At 43.3% G+C, this 16,656-nt stretch overlaps 1 protein-coding gene across 7 annotated transcripts in view; it reads left to right on the plus strand.

Moving 5' to 3' along the window:
* LOC140186048 (serine/threonine-protein kinase Nek6-like) overlaps window positions 1-16,141 on the plus strand; it is a 177,255-nt gene extending 161,114 nt beyond the window's left edge. For 6 of the 7 annotated variants that reach the window (XM_072239874.1, XM_072239875.1, XM_072239877.1 and 3 more), the window contains 2 exons: window positions 7,198-7,311; window positions 13,480-16,141. In XM_072239874.1, the coding sequence (XP_072095975.1) occupies window positions 7,198-7,311; window positions 13,480-13,590 (225 nt within the window). In that variant the 3' untranslated portion in view covers window positions 13,591-16,141. The remainder of the gene's footprint in view (window positions 1-7,197; window positions 7,312-13,479) is intronic. The other variant, XM_072239878.1, reaches the window with a different exon arrangement.
* The last annotated feature ends 515 nt before the right edge of the window (window positions 16,142-16,656 follow it).

The following is a 16,656-nucleotide window of genomic DNA, read 5'->3' on the forward strand; positions in this document are numbered from 1 at the left end:
TGCAACTCATCCCGTTGACCGCAATTTTGTCCCATCAACAGCCCCTCCTCACTACACATTACCTCATCTTCAGCATTATCATCTGTCTTTCCTACAATACTTTTTGCATTGAAATATATGCAGTTCAGGACACGAGTCACACCACGCTCAACCTTTTGATTCTGAGATCTTACCAGCATCTGCCCCCACAGCCTCTCCACTCTGTCCTTTCAATACAATGTGTATGTATCCTTGGACATTAAGCTCGTAGCTAAGTTCTGGCACTCTGCTTCCCAACCACCTGCAACTCTAGTTTAAACCCCACCGTGCAGCATTAACAAACCTTCCCACTGGGATATTAGTCCACCCCCAGTTCAGGTGCAAACCGTCCCTTCTGTACAGGACCCACTTTCCCTGGAAGAGAGTCTGATGGTGCTCATATGTGACACAAAGCTCAAAACCAGACAACACACCCCTTCCCCCTTCAGCAGCAAGGACTCCTGGGCATGTGAATGCAGGTCGCTCATACAATTATTTTTAGAATCCATCAGGTCCCTAGTGGCTCTAGGAGGGTGCAGGTGGTATTTGTTGATGGAGTTTTGGAGACTAGGAGAAGTGGAAAGCGTGGGTGAGTGTGTAGGTGTGATCCTATCGAATGGTACAGTGTGCTTGCGGGGGATGTGAATAGTCCTGAAGCCACAAATGGGGCTAAATTAATGCAGGTCTTGGTTATGTTAAAGAAATTGTGTCAAGTGGCAGTGCTAGAGGGAGGTACGGTGCCAACGTAGCATAGTGGTTAGTACGACACTATTATAGCTTGGGGCATCAAAGCTTGGAGCTCAATTCTGGTGTCATCGACAAGAAAGTTTGTATGTTCTTCCAGTGACTGCATTGGTTTCCTACAGGTGCTCTGCTTCCCTCCCACAGTCCTAAGACCCACTGGTTAGCAGGTAAATTGTTCAGATTTTAGGCTAGGGTTAAGTTGGTGGGTTGCTGGGCAACGAGGTTCGGTAGGCTGGAAGGCCCTGTTCAATGTTGCACCTCTTAATAATAAAAAGTAAAATAAAGTAAGTTTGATGGGACTGGGGTGTTGGGAGCTGCATGGACCCAAAAGCCTGGATGTGGTCAGTGAGCATGAGGCAGAAGTTGCACATTTGATGAGACAAGACCTCCCCAAGTTCTTGACTTTCAGCCAGAGGAGAGTGGTTCTGTCAGACCATAGCCCTCCTCTCCTCCTGAAGGATCCCAGCCCACACTTTGAGACATCTGGATTCATTGAAGGATCCTTATCACCACCGCGAGGAACTTCATAAACCAGAATATTGGCTACAGGAGTTGAGATGTTATGTTCAAGTCGTATAAGATATTAGTGAGGCCTAATTTGGAGTATTGTGTGCCGTTTTGGTCACCTACCTACATGAAAGATGTCAATAAGATTGAAAGAGTACAGAGAAAATTTACAAGGATGTTGCTGGGACTTGAGGACCTGAGTTAAGGTTGAATAAGATAAGATTTTATTTCCTGGAGTGTAGGAAAATGAGGGGAGATTAGATAGAGGTAGACAAGATTATGAGGGGTACAGATAGGGTAAAAGCAAGCAGACTTTTTCCACTGAGGTTGGGTGAGACTTGAACTAGAGGTTAAGGGTGAAAAGTGACACTTTTAAAGGGAACCTAGGGGGTGGTGAGAGTGTGGAATGAGCTCCAGTGGAAATGGTGGATGCGAGTTCGATTACAGAGAAATCTGGATAGGTACACGGATGGGAGGGGTATGGAGGCCCATGTTCCAAGTGCAGGTCGATGGGACCAGGTGGTATGATTGTTTGGCACAGACTAGATGGGCTGAAGAGCCTGTTTTTGTGCTGTAGTGTTCTATGACTCTATAACTTAACAAATGAACTTTCTGCTTCAAAATGGATATAAAACTATGGCAGGAATTTGACCAAACATGTTTTAATATGAACGTTAAGCAATAAATCAACTTGGCAGAAAACAGCAGTTGTTAAAAACGATACCAGTATGAGGCACATTAAAAATTGAAAAGCTCCCTTCGTCCCTCTGAAGCACATTGATACAAGAATTCATCCACAATTACCCTGGCCAAGCACACAACAAATCGACAGCTTTCATATTTCCTTATGACCATAAAAGAGGTTATTTGGCCCATCAGATCTATACTAGCTCACTGGCCGTTTGGGACTGAGATGAGGAGCAGATTTTGGTGGAACATTGACCAGACCTTGAGCTTTGAGGCTTTATCCCTGCAGGCACCAGTAGAAGTTCTGCCCCTGCAAGTCAAACAGAAAAGGCAGTTTGGCCCATCATGTCCAACTATACATCAAGTATTCACCCACAGGTGTGACCCGTCAAAACTTAAACATTATGAGTACAGAAGAGGTAAATCATTTCCCCAGGGATAGGGAGTCCAAAACCAGGGGGCACAGGTTTAGAGTGAGGGGGAGAAGATTTAGAAGGGAACTGAGGGGCAACTTTTTCATGCAGAGGGTGGTGAGTATATGGAACGAGCTGCCAGAGGAAGTGGTTGAGGCAGGTACAATAGTATTGTTTAAGTAGTACATGGAGAGGTGGGGGTAAAAGGGATAGGGGCTGACTGTAGGAAATTGGAACTGGCTGGGTGGGTACCGTGGTTGGCAAAGGACCTGTATCTGTAAAGTATTGCTCAATAACCATAAGATTGTAATACATAGGAATAGAATTAGGCCACTCAGCCCTTCGAGTCTGCTCTGCCATTCCATCATGCCTAATTTATTATTCCTCTCAACCCCATTCTCCTGCCTTCTTCCCAGAAACTTTGATGCCCTGACTAATCAAGTTATTTAAACCTCTGCTTTGGCCTGCATAGTTATCTGTGGCAATGAATTCCACAGATTCACCACCCTCTGACTAAAGAAGTTCCTTCTCATCTCTGTTCTAACGGACGTCCCTCTAGACTGAGGCTGTGCCCTCTGGTCCTAGATGCAACCACTATTTGAAACATCCTCTCCACATCCACTCTATCTCAATATCAATAGGTACATTTAATGTCAGAGAAATGTATACAATCTACATCCTGAAATTCTTTTTCTTCGCAAACATCCACGAAAACAGAGGATTGCCCCAAAGAATGTTGACAGTTAAATGTTAGAACCCTAAACCCCACGCATCTCCCCCTCCCACGTACAAGCAACAGCAAGGCAACAAACCTCCCCACCAGCAAAAAACATCAGCACCCCCCCACCGAGCACTCAAGCGTGCAGCAAAGCATCAATAAAGACACAGACTTGCAGTACTCCAAAGACTACTCATTCACCCGGTAATTTGACATACAACAGGTTCTCTCTCTCCCTAATAAGGGAAAAAGAGGTGTCCCTGTTTCACAGTAAGAGGGGAGACACAACAAAAAACTCACTGACTTATGATGTTAAAAGTCAGCTGTATCTCTTTTTCCGAGCTCTGTGCCCAGAGATTTGGCCCCACGAAGGCGCAGCTCTTCGGACACACAACCCCCGGCAGCTAACTTGCTACTCCCAATGTTCCGTGTTCTCCAGCGACGCTTCCGTCAGGGGCACTGGCCTAGAATGAGCCCGTCTCCAAAGCCATAAATTCGGGAACCCGGAAGGCGTGCTAGTTTTCCAGACCGCGTCCTTGGGGTGTCAAAAAGCGGCCGGTCGTGAGGCTCTGAGAGCGGGTCCCATTCCCGAAGTCAGAGTGTAACTCCAGGTCAGACCCTTTCTATATTTAATAGGACTTTCAGTTAGATACCCCCTCATTCTTATAAACTCCAGCGAGTACAGAGCCAGAGCTATCAAATATTCCTGGAATGATAACCCTTTCATTTCTGGGATTATTCTCGTGAACCTCCTCTGGACCCTTTCCAATGCCAGCACATCCGTTCTTCGATAAGGGGCCCAGAATGTGGGTGCAATTATGAAACAAGCACAGCAGCACCTCTACTTCCTTCGGAGTTTACAAAAAGTTGGCATGACATCTAAAACTTTGACAAACTTCTATAGATGTGTGGTGGAGAGTATATTGACCGGCTGGATCACAGCCTGGTGTAGAAACACCAAGGCTCTTAAACAGAAGATCCTACAGAAAGAAATGGATACGGCCCAGTCCGTCACGGCTAAAGCCCTCCCCACCATTGAGGACATCTGCATGAAACACTGCTGCATGAAAGCAGCATCTATTGTCTGGTAACCCCACCACCCGGGGTATTCTCTCTTCTTGCTGCTGACTTCAGGAAGAAGGCACAGGAGCCTCAGGACTCACACCATCATTTCAGGAACAGCTATTACCCCTGAACCATCAGGCTCTTGAACCAAAGGAGATAACTTCACTCAACGTCATCATTGTAATGTTCCCACAGTCTATTAACTCACTTCAAGGACTCTTCATCTCATGTTCCCCATATTTATGGCTTATTTATTTATTATTACTTTTTTCTTTTTACATTTGAACAGTTTGTTGTCTTTTGCACACTGGTTGAACGCCCAAGTCAGTGTGGTTTTTGTTGGTGCTCTGAATTCTCATCCTTTTTTTCCAGTCCTAATGAAGGGTCTCAGCCTAAAATGTCAAATGTTGACTTGCCTCCATAGATGCTGCCTGGCCTGTCGAGTCCTTCTAGCATTTTGTGTGTTTTGCTTGCTACGGTCTTTCATTGATTCTAATATGGTTATTATTCTATTGTGGATTTATTGAGAATGCCTGCAAGAAATGAATTTCAGGGTTGTAAATGGTAATTTTAAAAAACTTTCAACTTTAAAAATTGCTCACAATACTCCAAGTGTGGTCTGACCAATGTCTTATAAAGCCTTAGCATTACATAGTAACACACAGAACGCAGGTCCGGCCGCATCTATGGAAATAAATAAACAGTTGAAGTTTCGGGCCGAGACCCTTCGTCAGGACTGGAAAGGAAGGGGGAAAAATCGCAGAATAAAAAGGTGGGGGGAGGGGAAGGAGGGCAAGCTAGAAGGAGATGGGTGGAGTCAGGTATAGGAAAGATTACCCACAAAACTGTCTTGCTTAGAGGCTGCTTGTAAGCAGACAAATCTCAAGTTGTAGAATTTATACATTCTTTGACAATAAATATACTTTGAGTCATTGAAGATAAAGGGCTGGGGAGGAATCTGACAGGACAGGAGAGTGGACCATAGGGGAAAGGGAAGGAGGAGGGGACCCAGGGGGAGGTGATAGGCAGGTAAGAAGACTCTAGAGACCAGAGTGGGGAATAGAAGAGCGGAGGGGGAAGGAAAATATTTTTTTACCAGAAGGAGAAATCGATGTTCATGCCTTCAGGTGGGAGGTTTCCCAGACAGAACATAAGGTGTTGCTCCTTGACCCTGAGGGTGGCCTCATCTTGGCACCGACATGTCAGAGTGGGATTGGGAATTGGAATTAAGATGTTTGGCCACTGGGAAGTTCCACTTTTGGTGGGTGGAGTGGAGGTGCTCAACAAAGCAGCCCCACAATTTATGACAGGTTTCACCGGGAGCATTACATCCTTGCTTTTATAGTCTAGTCCTCTCAAAATGAATGCTCAATTTTAATCATATATATGAATCTATCTGAGTTGTGGAAGCAATTAAATAGGTGGTGTCATTGGCAGTGAAGGTGGTTGTCAGGATTTACAGAGGGTCCTTGATCAGCTGAGTAAGTGGGCCGAAGAATGGCAAATGCAGTTTAATTCAGAAAAGTCTGAGGTGTTGCAGCTTGGGAAGACCAATGAGGGTGGGATTTTTACAGTGAATAGTCGGACCTGAAGACTGTGGTAGAACAAATGGACCTAGGAATATAGGTACATGGTTCCCTGAAAGGGCCATCTCAGGTAGGTATAGGATGGTGAAGAAGGCTTATGGCACACTGGTTTTCATTAGTCAGGGCAATGGGTATAAAAGTTGGGATGTTATGTTTGTAGTTGTATGTATATGATGTTGGTGAGACTGGATTTGGAATATTCATTCAGTTCTGGTAACATAGCTATAGGAAAGTTGCCATTGGTGGTGGCATCCATTAGTCTCGTGAGACCATGGATCTGTGCCTGGAAAGTCTTGCTTCAGACTGTGCTGTAGGGCAGCATCTGTTGTGGCTGTACAGTCTCACACGGGAGTGACAGTCTCGGCTGCAGCGACTGCACTTGAAGGCGCTGACCTCCAGTGTTGTCTTGGTGCTGTTTTTCTGACGAGTGCGCTTTTCTTCAGCAGCAAGCCTCAGCTTCTCTTCTCCTCTTTTTAGACCTCGGCGTAGTTCCAGCCTCCAGTGAGAGCGATCGCTTGCGATGTCCTCCCAAAAGTTGCCATGAAGGTGCACTTAAAGCACCACGGTTGTGTGACGGTTATAACGACCCTATTACAGCTCAAGGCATTGGAGTTTGGGGTTCAATTCTGATGTCATCTGTAAGGAGTTTGTACATTCCTCCCCGTGAACGTGTGGGTTTCCTCCATCTGCTCCGGTTAACTCCCGCACTCCAAAGATGTACCAGTTAGTAGGCTAATTGATCATTATGCTGTCCTGTGATTAGGCCAGGGTTAAATAAGTGGGTTGCTGGGCAGCACAGCTCGTTAGGCTGGAAGGGCCTGTTCCACACAGTATCACTAAATAAATAAACAAATAAAGCTGGCAAGGGTGCAGAGAAGATTTACAAGAATGTTACCAGGACTCAAGGGACTGACTAATGGAGAGAGGTTGATCAAGTTGGGACTTATTTTCATTGGATCATAGGAGAATGGGATCTTTCAGAGATGTATAACATTATGAAAGACATAGATAGGGTGATGAGCATAGTCTTTTACCCAGAGCTAAAGATGATAGGTTTAAGGTAAGAGGGGAAAGATTTAAAAGCTTAGGATCATTTGAAGCCATGGAAGCAGGTAGTGGATGGTCATATGAGCAGCTGGTGCATATCACAAAGTCCAGGTGATGCGATCACTAACATCTGGTAGACAATCTTAGAACAGTATTGATAATGGCTGGGGTTAGCAATCTTGTAAAGACACAGCCCAGAAGAAGGCAATGGCAAACCACTTCTGCAGAAGAATTTGCCAAGAACAATCATGATCACCTATGCCACACAGCATAGCACATAATGATGATGATGATGATGAATCTATGCTTATAATACGGACACTGACAGTAATGGATGTGCTCGAGAGGCTGCAAGAAGAATACAAGACCTGTGTGAAACGATCCTTCATTTTTTTTCCCCTTCACCTCACAGATGGCCGCCCTCCAGAGCCCATTCTATGGGGACAAAATGAATCTCTTTTCCCTCTGTAAAAAGATAGAGCAATGTGACTACCCACCTCTTCCAGAAGAGCACTTCTCTGAGAAGGTAGGCCAAGAAGGGTTCGGTGTGGGAGGCATTTAATATGGACTGCACGGTAGCTTAACACTTTTACAGCGCTGGTGACCCGGGTTCAAATCTCCAGCATTCTAAAGACATGCCGCACAGGTCACATGCGTGTAATTGGTCAGTGCAGGCTTGGTGGGCCAGCAGGGTCTGCTACAGTGCTGTACCTCCAAATAAAAATTATTTCCATACTTTTCAGAAAGGGCCTTCAACTGGAAACATTAATACTCTTTCTCTTTCCAAGGAGTGTGGGTGAAGAAGCGGCAGGTGGAATACAATGTAGAGAACTGCGGGGTCATGCTCTTTGGTAGGAAGAATAGATGTGTAGACTAATGTCCAAATGATGCACCCTAGAAAGTATTCTATCTTACAGACCTAATAAAATTATGAAGTGCTTAGATAGGAAAGAGTCTTTACCAACAGGGCATTGGTGTTGGTTTATTATTCACATGTACAGTGATAAGTACAGAGGGGATATCAGAGGAAATTATTTTTTACACGAGAGCAGTACATACATCGAATACACTGCCAGGGATGGTGGTAGAGACAGATAAGAGACTCTTAGATGGTTCACATTTTTCTATCATCCATGTGCCCATCTAAGAGTCTCTTAAATGTCCCTAATGTATCTGCCTGTACCACCAACCCTGGCAACGTGTTCCATGCACCTACCACTGTGAATAAAACCTACCTTTGACCCCTCCAAGCACCTTAAAATTATGTCCTCTTATATTAACCTTTTCTGCTCTGGGGGAAAAGCCAATGGCTGTGTACTACATCCATGCCTCTTATCATCTTATACTGCTGTCATGGCACCTTACTGTTTCATCTCTAATCATCCCAAGTTTTGAAGTGTTTGCGTTCTTTTGCTCTCCACAGATACTGCCCAACCTGTTGAGTATTTCCTGTATTCTCTGCTTGATTTCAGCTTTCTAGCATCTGTGGTATTTTAGCACCTCATTGACTGCTCTGGGAGCTTGCAAGGTCCCTTTCGAAGTGGAGGTATCATTTTTCAATAATCAGGTAGCAGAAGTGACTAGAAGTCTCTCTGCACTGGGTGCGTGGCAAGGCTGATGAAATCACATGTAAAAATCTAAACCCCGAGACCCTGGTCCAAAGCATTTGAGAAAGAAACACCAGAACAAAAGACCAAAAACTGCTTGGAAATTCAACATTTGATCAAACATCTAATGTTGATATTAATTTCTTTAGCCCAAGGAATTTATTTAGTGAGAGGGTGGTGAATCTCAGGAATTTATTGCCGGAGATGGCTGTGGAGGCCAAGTCATTGGGTATATTTAAAGTGGAGCTTGATCGGTTCTTGACTGAAGGTTATGAGGACAAGGCAGGAGAATGGGGTAAAGACAAATAATAAATCAGCCATGATTGAATGGTGGAGCAGACTCGATGGTGTAATTTTGCTCCTATGTCTTAAGGTCTTAATAATTGGAACCCAAAAAAGCCTTGTTGAATGATCAAATTTTCCTTTTTTTGAGCTGATTTGACATAATCCAAAGCATCATTTTCTCACTAGTTCATGTTATTTTCCTTCTCATTTGCTCACGTTTGGTGGGAAATATGCTTGCAGTTTTTTCTAATGTCAGGAACTTTTGATCCTATTGCTTCATTAACAAATCTACCTTGCAACCTTCCCAGAGACTGGATTTACAGAACAGGTGTACTATTTGTGGTGGAATTCACATTGGGGATTACCAGTAGCAATCTGTCTGCTTTATATAATCACAGATTTTTTTATTTTAGTTGCCTCACTGGAAACGTTACTTCATTGATGTTTGATAGACTTACCCTGTGGTTTCAAATTTCACCTTGCTTTTCCAATGGGATAGGCGAAATCCACGTAACCCTTCAATTCGGTGCCAGCTCTCTTGATGTGAATCCATTAGTCTCATCCCTCGGCAATGCATACAAAATGCTGGAGGCCCATCGAGTCTGCTCTGATATTCCATCATGGCTGACTCTTGATCCCCCTCAACCCCACTCTCCTGCCGTCTCACATAACCTTTGCCCATTACCTCCAACCTGTTTTCTCCAGCCCTTCAGCAAACTACTGAGAAGAACAGTTCCCTCTTTCAACGAAGCACAACACCTCTAACAATCCTCCTCACAATACTCCTTGCTCAAAAGACATCGCCAGCTCTTGAGTCAGTTATATGGTTTCATCTTCATTTTATAACTCTCATTATTTTATTGCAAATTTTCTGTGGACAGGTTTATTTACTTCTTATTTAATGAGCATTTAAATGCGTTATTCACCCCTAATATGCTCAGTTAACCTGAGAGCCTCCGCTGGTCGGGGTCAACCATGGATGCTGTGCCCCAGGTTGTCTACCTGATACGCAAGCCAGGGCAGTATGATATGAAGAAGAGGCTGTTGCCCATGCAGGAGGCTCACACCCTCCAACCAGCTTATGAATCCAAAGGAACAGCGGAGAACGATACAGTTTGGCATCAACGGCATCACAGTAGTTGCCAGTCAGCGTTGAACTCAACGCAGGACTGTTTTAGGGACTCCAGCTCCGTATTATTCCCTCAGCCTGCCCCATGAGTGGGTATAGCCACAAGACAGTGATGGTTTGAGATCTGAGTTTTCCTTCTCCTAGACGAGCTGACAAGCCCCCCCTGTCCGAAGTGACCGGTTTTAAGATGCCGATAACCTGTCTTTGCTCCTTCTTCTGTCAGAGAAACAACTTGGCCTCCATAGCTGTCTGTGGCAACGAATTCCAGATTCACCACCCTCTGGCCAAAGAAATTCCTCTTCATCTCATTTCTAAAAGAACATGCCTCTTTTCCGAGGTTGTGCCTTCTTGTCTTAGACTCCCCCACTATAGGAAACATTGCTTCCACTTCCACTCTTTCCAAGTTTTTCAATATGCGGTAAGATTTGGTGATATCTCCCCTCATTCTCCTAAACTCCAGTGAGTACAGGCCCAGAGCCATCAAATGCTTCTCACACATGAACCCTTTGATTCATGGGATCATTCTTGTGAACCTCCTCTGGACCCTATCCAATGCCAACACATCCTTTCTTAGATAGGGGCCACCAAGACTGCTCACATTCCAGGTGTGAGGAGGAACAGTTGTACCAAAGCTCCAGGCTCTGCAAAACTGGACAGCAGGCGGTTACAAAATTTGACCAGGAAGATGTTCCTGAAGATTGGTCTATGGGGCAAACGGTCTTTTGATTCCAACCAACCTACATTTCAATCATTGCACACTGATGAGAAAATTAATCAATCTAACATATGAATCAGATTCAGGATCAGTTTTACTATCGCTGACATAAGTCATAAAATTTGGTTCTGTGACAACAAGTACAATATAGTAAAATTACTATAAGTTACAATAAGAACATATAAAAATTAAATAACACAAGAGATTCCGCAGATGCTGGAAATTCAGAGCAACACACACAAAATGCTGGAGGAACTCAATAGGTCAGGCAGCAGCTATGGATGAGGTGGGTTGAGACTAGAACTAGAGGTCATAGATTAAGAGTGAAAGGTGAACTATTAAAGGGAATATGGGGAGAGGGGGAAACATCACTCTGAGGGTGGCAGGAGTATGGAATGAGCTTGCAGTGGAGGTGGTGGATACAGGTACGACTTCCATAAGACATGGTAGCAGAATTTCAACACTTAAGAAAAGTTTGGATAAGTACATGGATGTTGATGGGACCGGACATAATCAGTTTGCCATGAACTAGATGGGCCGAAGGGGCTGCTGATGTGCTGTAGTGCTCAATGGCTTTATGAAAGGAATAAATAGACAATGTTTCGGGCCGCGACCTGATGGAGGGTCTCAGCCCGAAATTCACTCCATAGATGCTGCTTGACCTGCTGAGTTCTTCCAGCAGTTTGAGTGGGTAAAAATTAAATAGTGTAAACAGAGAGCAAAGTAGTGAAGTTAGCAATATAGTGAGGCAATAATCAGGCAATGAAACGATGCACTAGGTGGCCACTTTATTAGGTACACTCACTTGTACACTAACTCATTAATGCAAATGTCTAATCAGCCAATCATGTGGCAGAAACTCAATGAATAAAAGCATGCAGACGTGGTCGAGGTTCAGTTGTTGTTCAGACCAAACATCAGAATAGGGAAGAAATGTGATCTAAGTGACTTTGACTGTGGAATGATTGTTGGTGCCAGTTGGGGTGGTTTGAGTATTTCAAGAACTGCTGATCTCCTGGGATTTTCACGCCCAACATTCTCTAGAGTTTACAGAGAATGGTGCGATAAGCAAACAACATCTAGTGAGTGGCAGTTCTGTGGGTGAAAACACCTTGTTAATGAGAGAGGTCAGAGGAAAATGGACAAATTGGTTCAAGCTGACAGGAAGGCAACAGTAACTCAAGTAACCACATGCTACAACAGTGGTGTGCAGAAGAGCATCTCTGAATGCACAACACATTAAATCTTGAAGTGGATGAGCTACAACAGCAGAAGACCATGAACATACTCTCAGTGGTTACTTTATTAGGTACAGGAGATTCCTAATAATGTGGCCACTGAGTGTAAAAGTAATCAGTTCAGTTTACGGATCATATTCGGCAAAAATCAGTTTACCGATTAACAAAATATGTTCAGACTGCATTCTTCATAAATACATTTATAAGCAGCTGCTGTATTCCACGTTATGCATCAAAATGCTGTGATAAAATATTTAAATGAACAAAATTATTTAAAAAGAGGAATGAGCCCATCATAAATCGTGTAATTCTGCTGGCTCCACAACCTGCTGCAGCAAGATTTCTGTAGCTAATATCGTTTTCAAAATCAGCTGCCTTAAAATCAATCTTGTACGTAAAGCTGTGACATTGAAATCTTTACAAAGCTCAAGGATTAGCTCTGGATTTAAATCTGGGCTACGAATGTACACATTTGTGAAAGTGATGGGGTATACGGTGTGCAGTGTTAGAAAGGAAGAGGAGATCCTGGGCTTTAGACTAGAAAGCATGGTCTTGTCTCATTTCAATTGTCTGATTTTATACTTGGGAAAGAAAGATGGACAGAAAGAATGAAAAAGAAAGCATAGAAGAAATATATAAGGAAGGATGGGATGATAAGTAGGGAGGGAGGGAAGGAGGGAAGGAAAGATGGAAGTATAGAAAGAAAGATTAGCTTTATTCGTCACTTATACCTCATAACACAGTTAAAGGTGACACTTTGTGTTGAGAATATGCTGAGGGCAGTCCGCAAGACTCACCATGGTTCTGGCACCAATATAGTATGACTATAAGTCGGTAACCCTAATCTGTGCATTTTTGGAATGTGGCAGGAAATTCATGTGGCCACAGGGAGTATGTACAAATGTCCTAGAGACAGAAGCAAGAATTGAACTCTGATCACTGGCACTGTAAAACGTTATACTAGTTGCTGGCTACTGTGCCACCCACATCATCTCAGCTTTTCTTCCACAGATGTTGCTGGACTTACACTGATCTTCCTTTTCATTATTGAAGTCCAGTTGATCAGTAGTTCAGCCATAAATGTTATAGTCGCCTTTGGCCACTGTACTGTGGTGGGGGGGGGGGGTGATGGTCTGCAAATGAGGCTACAAAATGGTTGATTGGACTGTTTGCAATAATGAAGCACCAGTAATGAAGATGGGCTAGGCTAGACAGCGACAGGAGTTGAACCCGGACTGCTGGCACTGTATAACATTACACTAACTGCTGGACCTTGGAATTAACGTCGAGGATTGAGGCCTGAGGGTCGAATCAGAAGTCTGGAAATTGAGGCCCATTGGTCTGCGCCGAGTCTGCAAATCTTTGCGAGTCCAGTGGGGAAGTCATGGCACAAGGCCTACAGGCCCAAGTCCATGTCCACTGGAGGTTGGGGGGGGCTGAGACCTGTCCTGCATATAAAGGACTGCATTTGTAGGTGCAAAGGAGGAATGGGGGTTGTTTTGTTGCTTCTTGTGTTCTGTGTTGTTCTGTTGAGTGTTATGGCCATGCTAAGTTGCTGCCAGGATGTGTGTGACACTTGTGGGCTGCCCCCAGCACATCCTTGGGTGTGATAGTCGTTAATACAAATGATGCATTTCACTGTATGTACGATAAAGATGAATCTTAACCACTACACTGCATTGCCGCACACTTGTCTAACGAGATGTACGTCTTTCCGTAGCTACGAGAGTTGGTGATCATGTGCATCAACCCTGAGCCTGACCTTCGACCAGATATAAGCTTCATGCACCAAATCGCAAAGCAGATGCACGGGTGGACAGCAAGTACCTGAACAGCCAGCCTTGCAGAGGTCTGCCTGAGAACAATTACAGCATAGCCTTGCCTAAAGTTTGTTTGAAAGAAACAAAATAAACACCAGCGAAGATCTGAAGGGAGAAAAGCGCCATCAGCGGAATGAGATAGACCCATTTTGGAACTAAATAACACTGTACGGACAGTTAGAATAGATTTTAGCCTCTGTAGAAATGGTTAAGTTCGGTTATCTGACCAAATGCTAAAGGAATGATATAGTCTCCGTGCTTCTGTGTTACATTTTCAAAATGTATTTAGAGATATGCTTTATAATTTCTTACTCTCATTTCTGTTTATGAAATTTCAAAGCAGTGATGTTAAACAATGTAGAACCATTATGTAAAACAGAATTCAGTACACATTATTATTTTGGACTAACAATTGTCAGTGTGGTAAGACAAGCAAGGAAAGTGGTGGGCAACATGTTTCCCCTAACACTCTGTAAGAAAAATATTGAAGTAGAAATGATAGACTATTCTTAGCAATGTTAAAAAATTAGTCTACATAAGATATTTTTACTAAATAGCTTAGAGAAAGTTATCTTTTCAGAGTTATTTAGTGTACTTCCAGGGGAACACAGTGTTGATGTGTATTTGTATGTCAAATACTCCAGTAACGGTACAGTAATGTAATCTTGTTCTATTTTTCCCTTTCTCGCCTTAGCCGCAGTTTATCTCGACTTGCTCCATAGTATGGAGTCAAACCACGGTGATATTACATTTTAACAATGACTGACTCACTGCCTTCTCGCATTTTCGATGTGATCAGTCTTTGACTGAGGTTATGGTTGAGTTGGAGGTCTTTATAACCAGGGGAGTGAGTGATAGTGAGAACACTCAGTGATGCGAAGGTCAGAGACCTTGTGTGCCTTTAATGTGGCCAAAAGATTATCCGGCAAAAGATCTCCAAGTGCCAAATATAACTGAGCCTTACTAATTCATTTCTTCATACATAACTGTAACCATACAAAATTCCTCATCTCATTGAAAGTTAATTCAAGGATGACAGTGAGCAGAAAAGGAGTTATACACTAATTGGCCACTTTATTAGGTACATTTGCTCATTAATGCAAATATCTAATCAGCAAATCATGTGGCAGCAATTCAATATACAAAAGCATGCAGACATGGTCAAGAGGTTCAATTGTTGTTCAGACCAAACATCAGAATGGGGAAAGGAATGTGATTTAAGTGACTTTGACTGTGGAATGATTATTGATGCCAGATTTGATGGTTTGAGTTTCTCAGAAATTGCTGTTCTCCTGGGATTTTCACACACAACAGTCTCTACAGTTTACAGAGAATGGTGTGAAAAAAAAATCCAATGAGGAGCAGTTAATGAGAGAAGTCAGGTGAGAATGGCCAGACTGGTTCAAGCTGACATGAAGGCGACAGTAACTCAAATAACCACATGTTACAACAGTGGTGTGCAGAAGAGCATCTCTGAATATACAACACATCGAACCTTGAAATGGATGGGCTACAGCAGCAGAAGACTACAAGCATACACTCAGTGACTACTTTATTAGGTACAGGAGGTAGCTAATGCAGTGGCCACTGAGTGTATATCATATGCTTTCTCTCCAAGTCAGACTATTGGCAACAGAAACACTCTTCAGCCCTCAGAACAGTATCTGTACTTGCTGTGTTTAACCACTGTCACTCAAAGACGCAGACTAATCTGCGGTTATTTTCACATACAATGGATTAAAAAACACACACATACAAAAAATGCATTTGAGTTCTCAGAAGAAACAGTACAATATCTTGGGCATGGCTCAACAGGAAATATTCAGTGAACTCAAAGACCCAGAGTGATGCGTCTTAGATAGGCTGGGTTTACAGCATACAGTAACTGTGATGTTTTCAACACTGTCAATACTGATTAGCCAGGGGCAGAGTGGCCCTTCCAACAATCCGGTCGATTTACCAGCTGTGAATGCCTTGTAAAATGTGAATGTTTTCCAATGTACTGGATTCGTGAAACACACGAAGAAAAAAGATATAGTGCTTTAGTGTGACGGACGTTCGGAGGTCTGTTGTGTTTCCCTAGACTTCATTCCTGGTACTTGACCTGCCAAGGAACTGTGAGGGGATTGAAGACCACTTGTTAACGGGTAATGCGTGAGAACACACAGGCATAGGGACGAGCTTACATTTTAAACGGAGTCGTATCTCCAGTCTGTACAGATGGAACCAGTACTCTGATACAATCCTCATGGTGAAGCAATCCATTATTTACGTAGACGTGTACTGAATTACACTGTGGACCAAAACTCTGCATTAATTAGTTATGCAGGCTAATATTAGGAACATTGTATACAATGTAGAGTAATGACATATTCACAAATATAGTTGCTTACACTAAAGTGTAAAATTGTTCCGGCATCTATTATTTTAACCGGGTGATGCATGGATTTAAAACTTCATAGTGTTACTTATATCAAGCTTGCAAAATTCTGTAAATCAATCTGCCTACCATTAAAATCAAATGATTTGCAGCATACTAACAGAATAAAAAATAACTACTTAGAGACTTTCTTTGCAACTAAAACTTGCCATTCTATTATTATTTTCATGCAATTGCTCTTTTACCAAAATTCAAGATTGTTTAATGTCATTTTCAGCACACAAGTGTAAAGGCCCTCCATTGGTCCAGGTCAACCATTGATGTTGTGTCCTAGTGGTCTGCATGATACACAAGCCAGGGCAGTACAATATGGAGAGCAAACTGTTGCCCATGCAGCAGGCTCCCCCTCTCCACACAGCTGATGAACCCAAAGGAATGGCAGACACCAGAGTTTGGTACCCGCAGCTTCACATGTTGCCAGTCAGCGTTGAACTCAACCTAGTATGTCTTAGGGACTCCAGCTCCAGGAGTTTACTCCTGAAACCTTCCCCATGAGTGGGTATAGCCGCAAGGCAGCAGAGATTTGAGGCCAGAGCTTTCCTCCTGGATGAGCTGACAACCCCCATCTGTCGGAAGCAACTGTTTTTAAGGCATCAGTAACATGCCTTTGTCGCTTCTCCAGTCAGTAGAAATGGCT

The sequence above is a fragment of the Mobula birostris genome, chromosome 22 (genome assembly GCF_030028105.1).
Source record: "Mobula birostris isolate sMobBir1 chromosome 22, sMobBir1.hap1, whole genome shotgun sequence".
NCBI lineage: Eukaryota > Metazoa > Chordata > Chondrichthyes > Myliobatiformes > Myliobatidae > Mobula > Mobula birostris.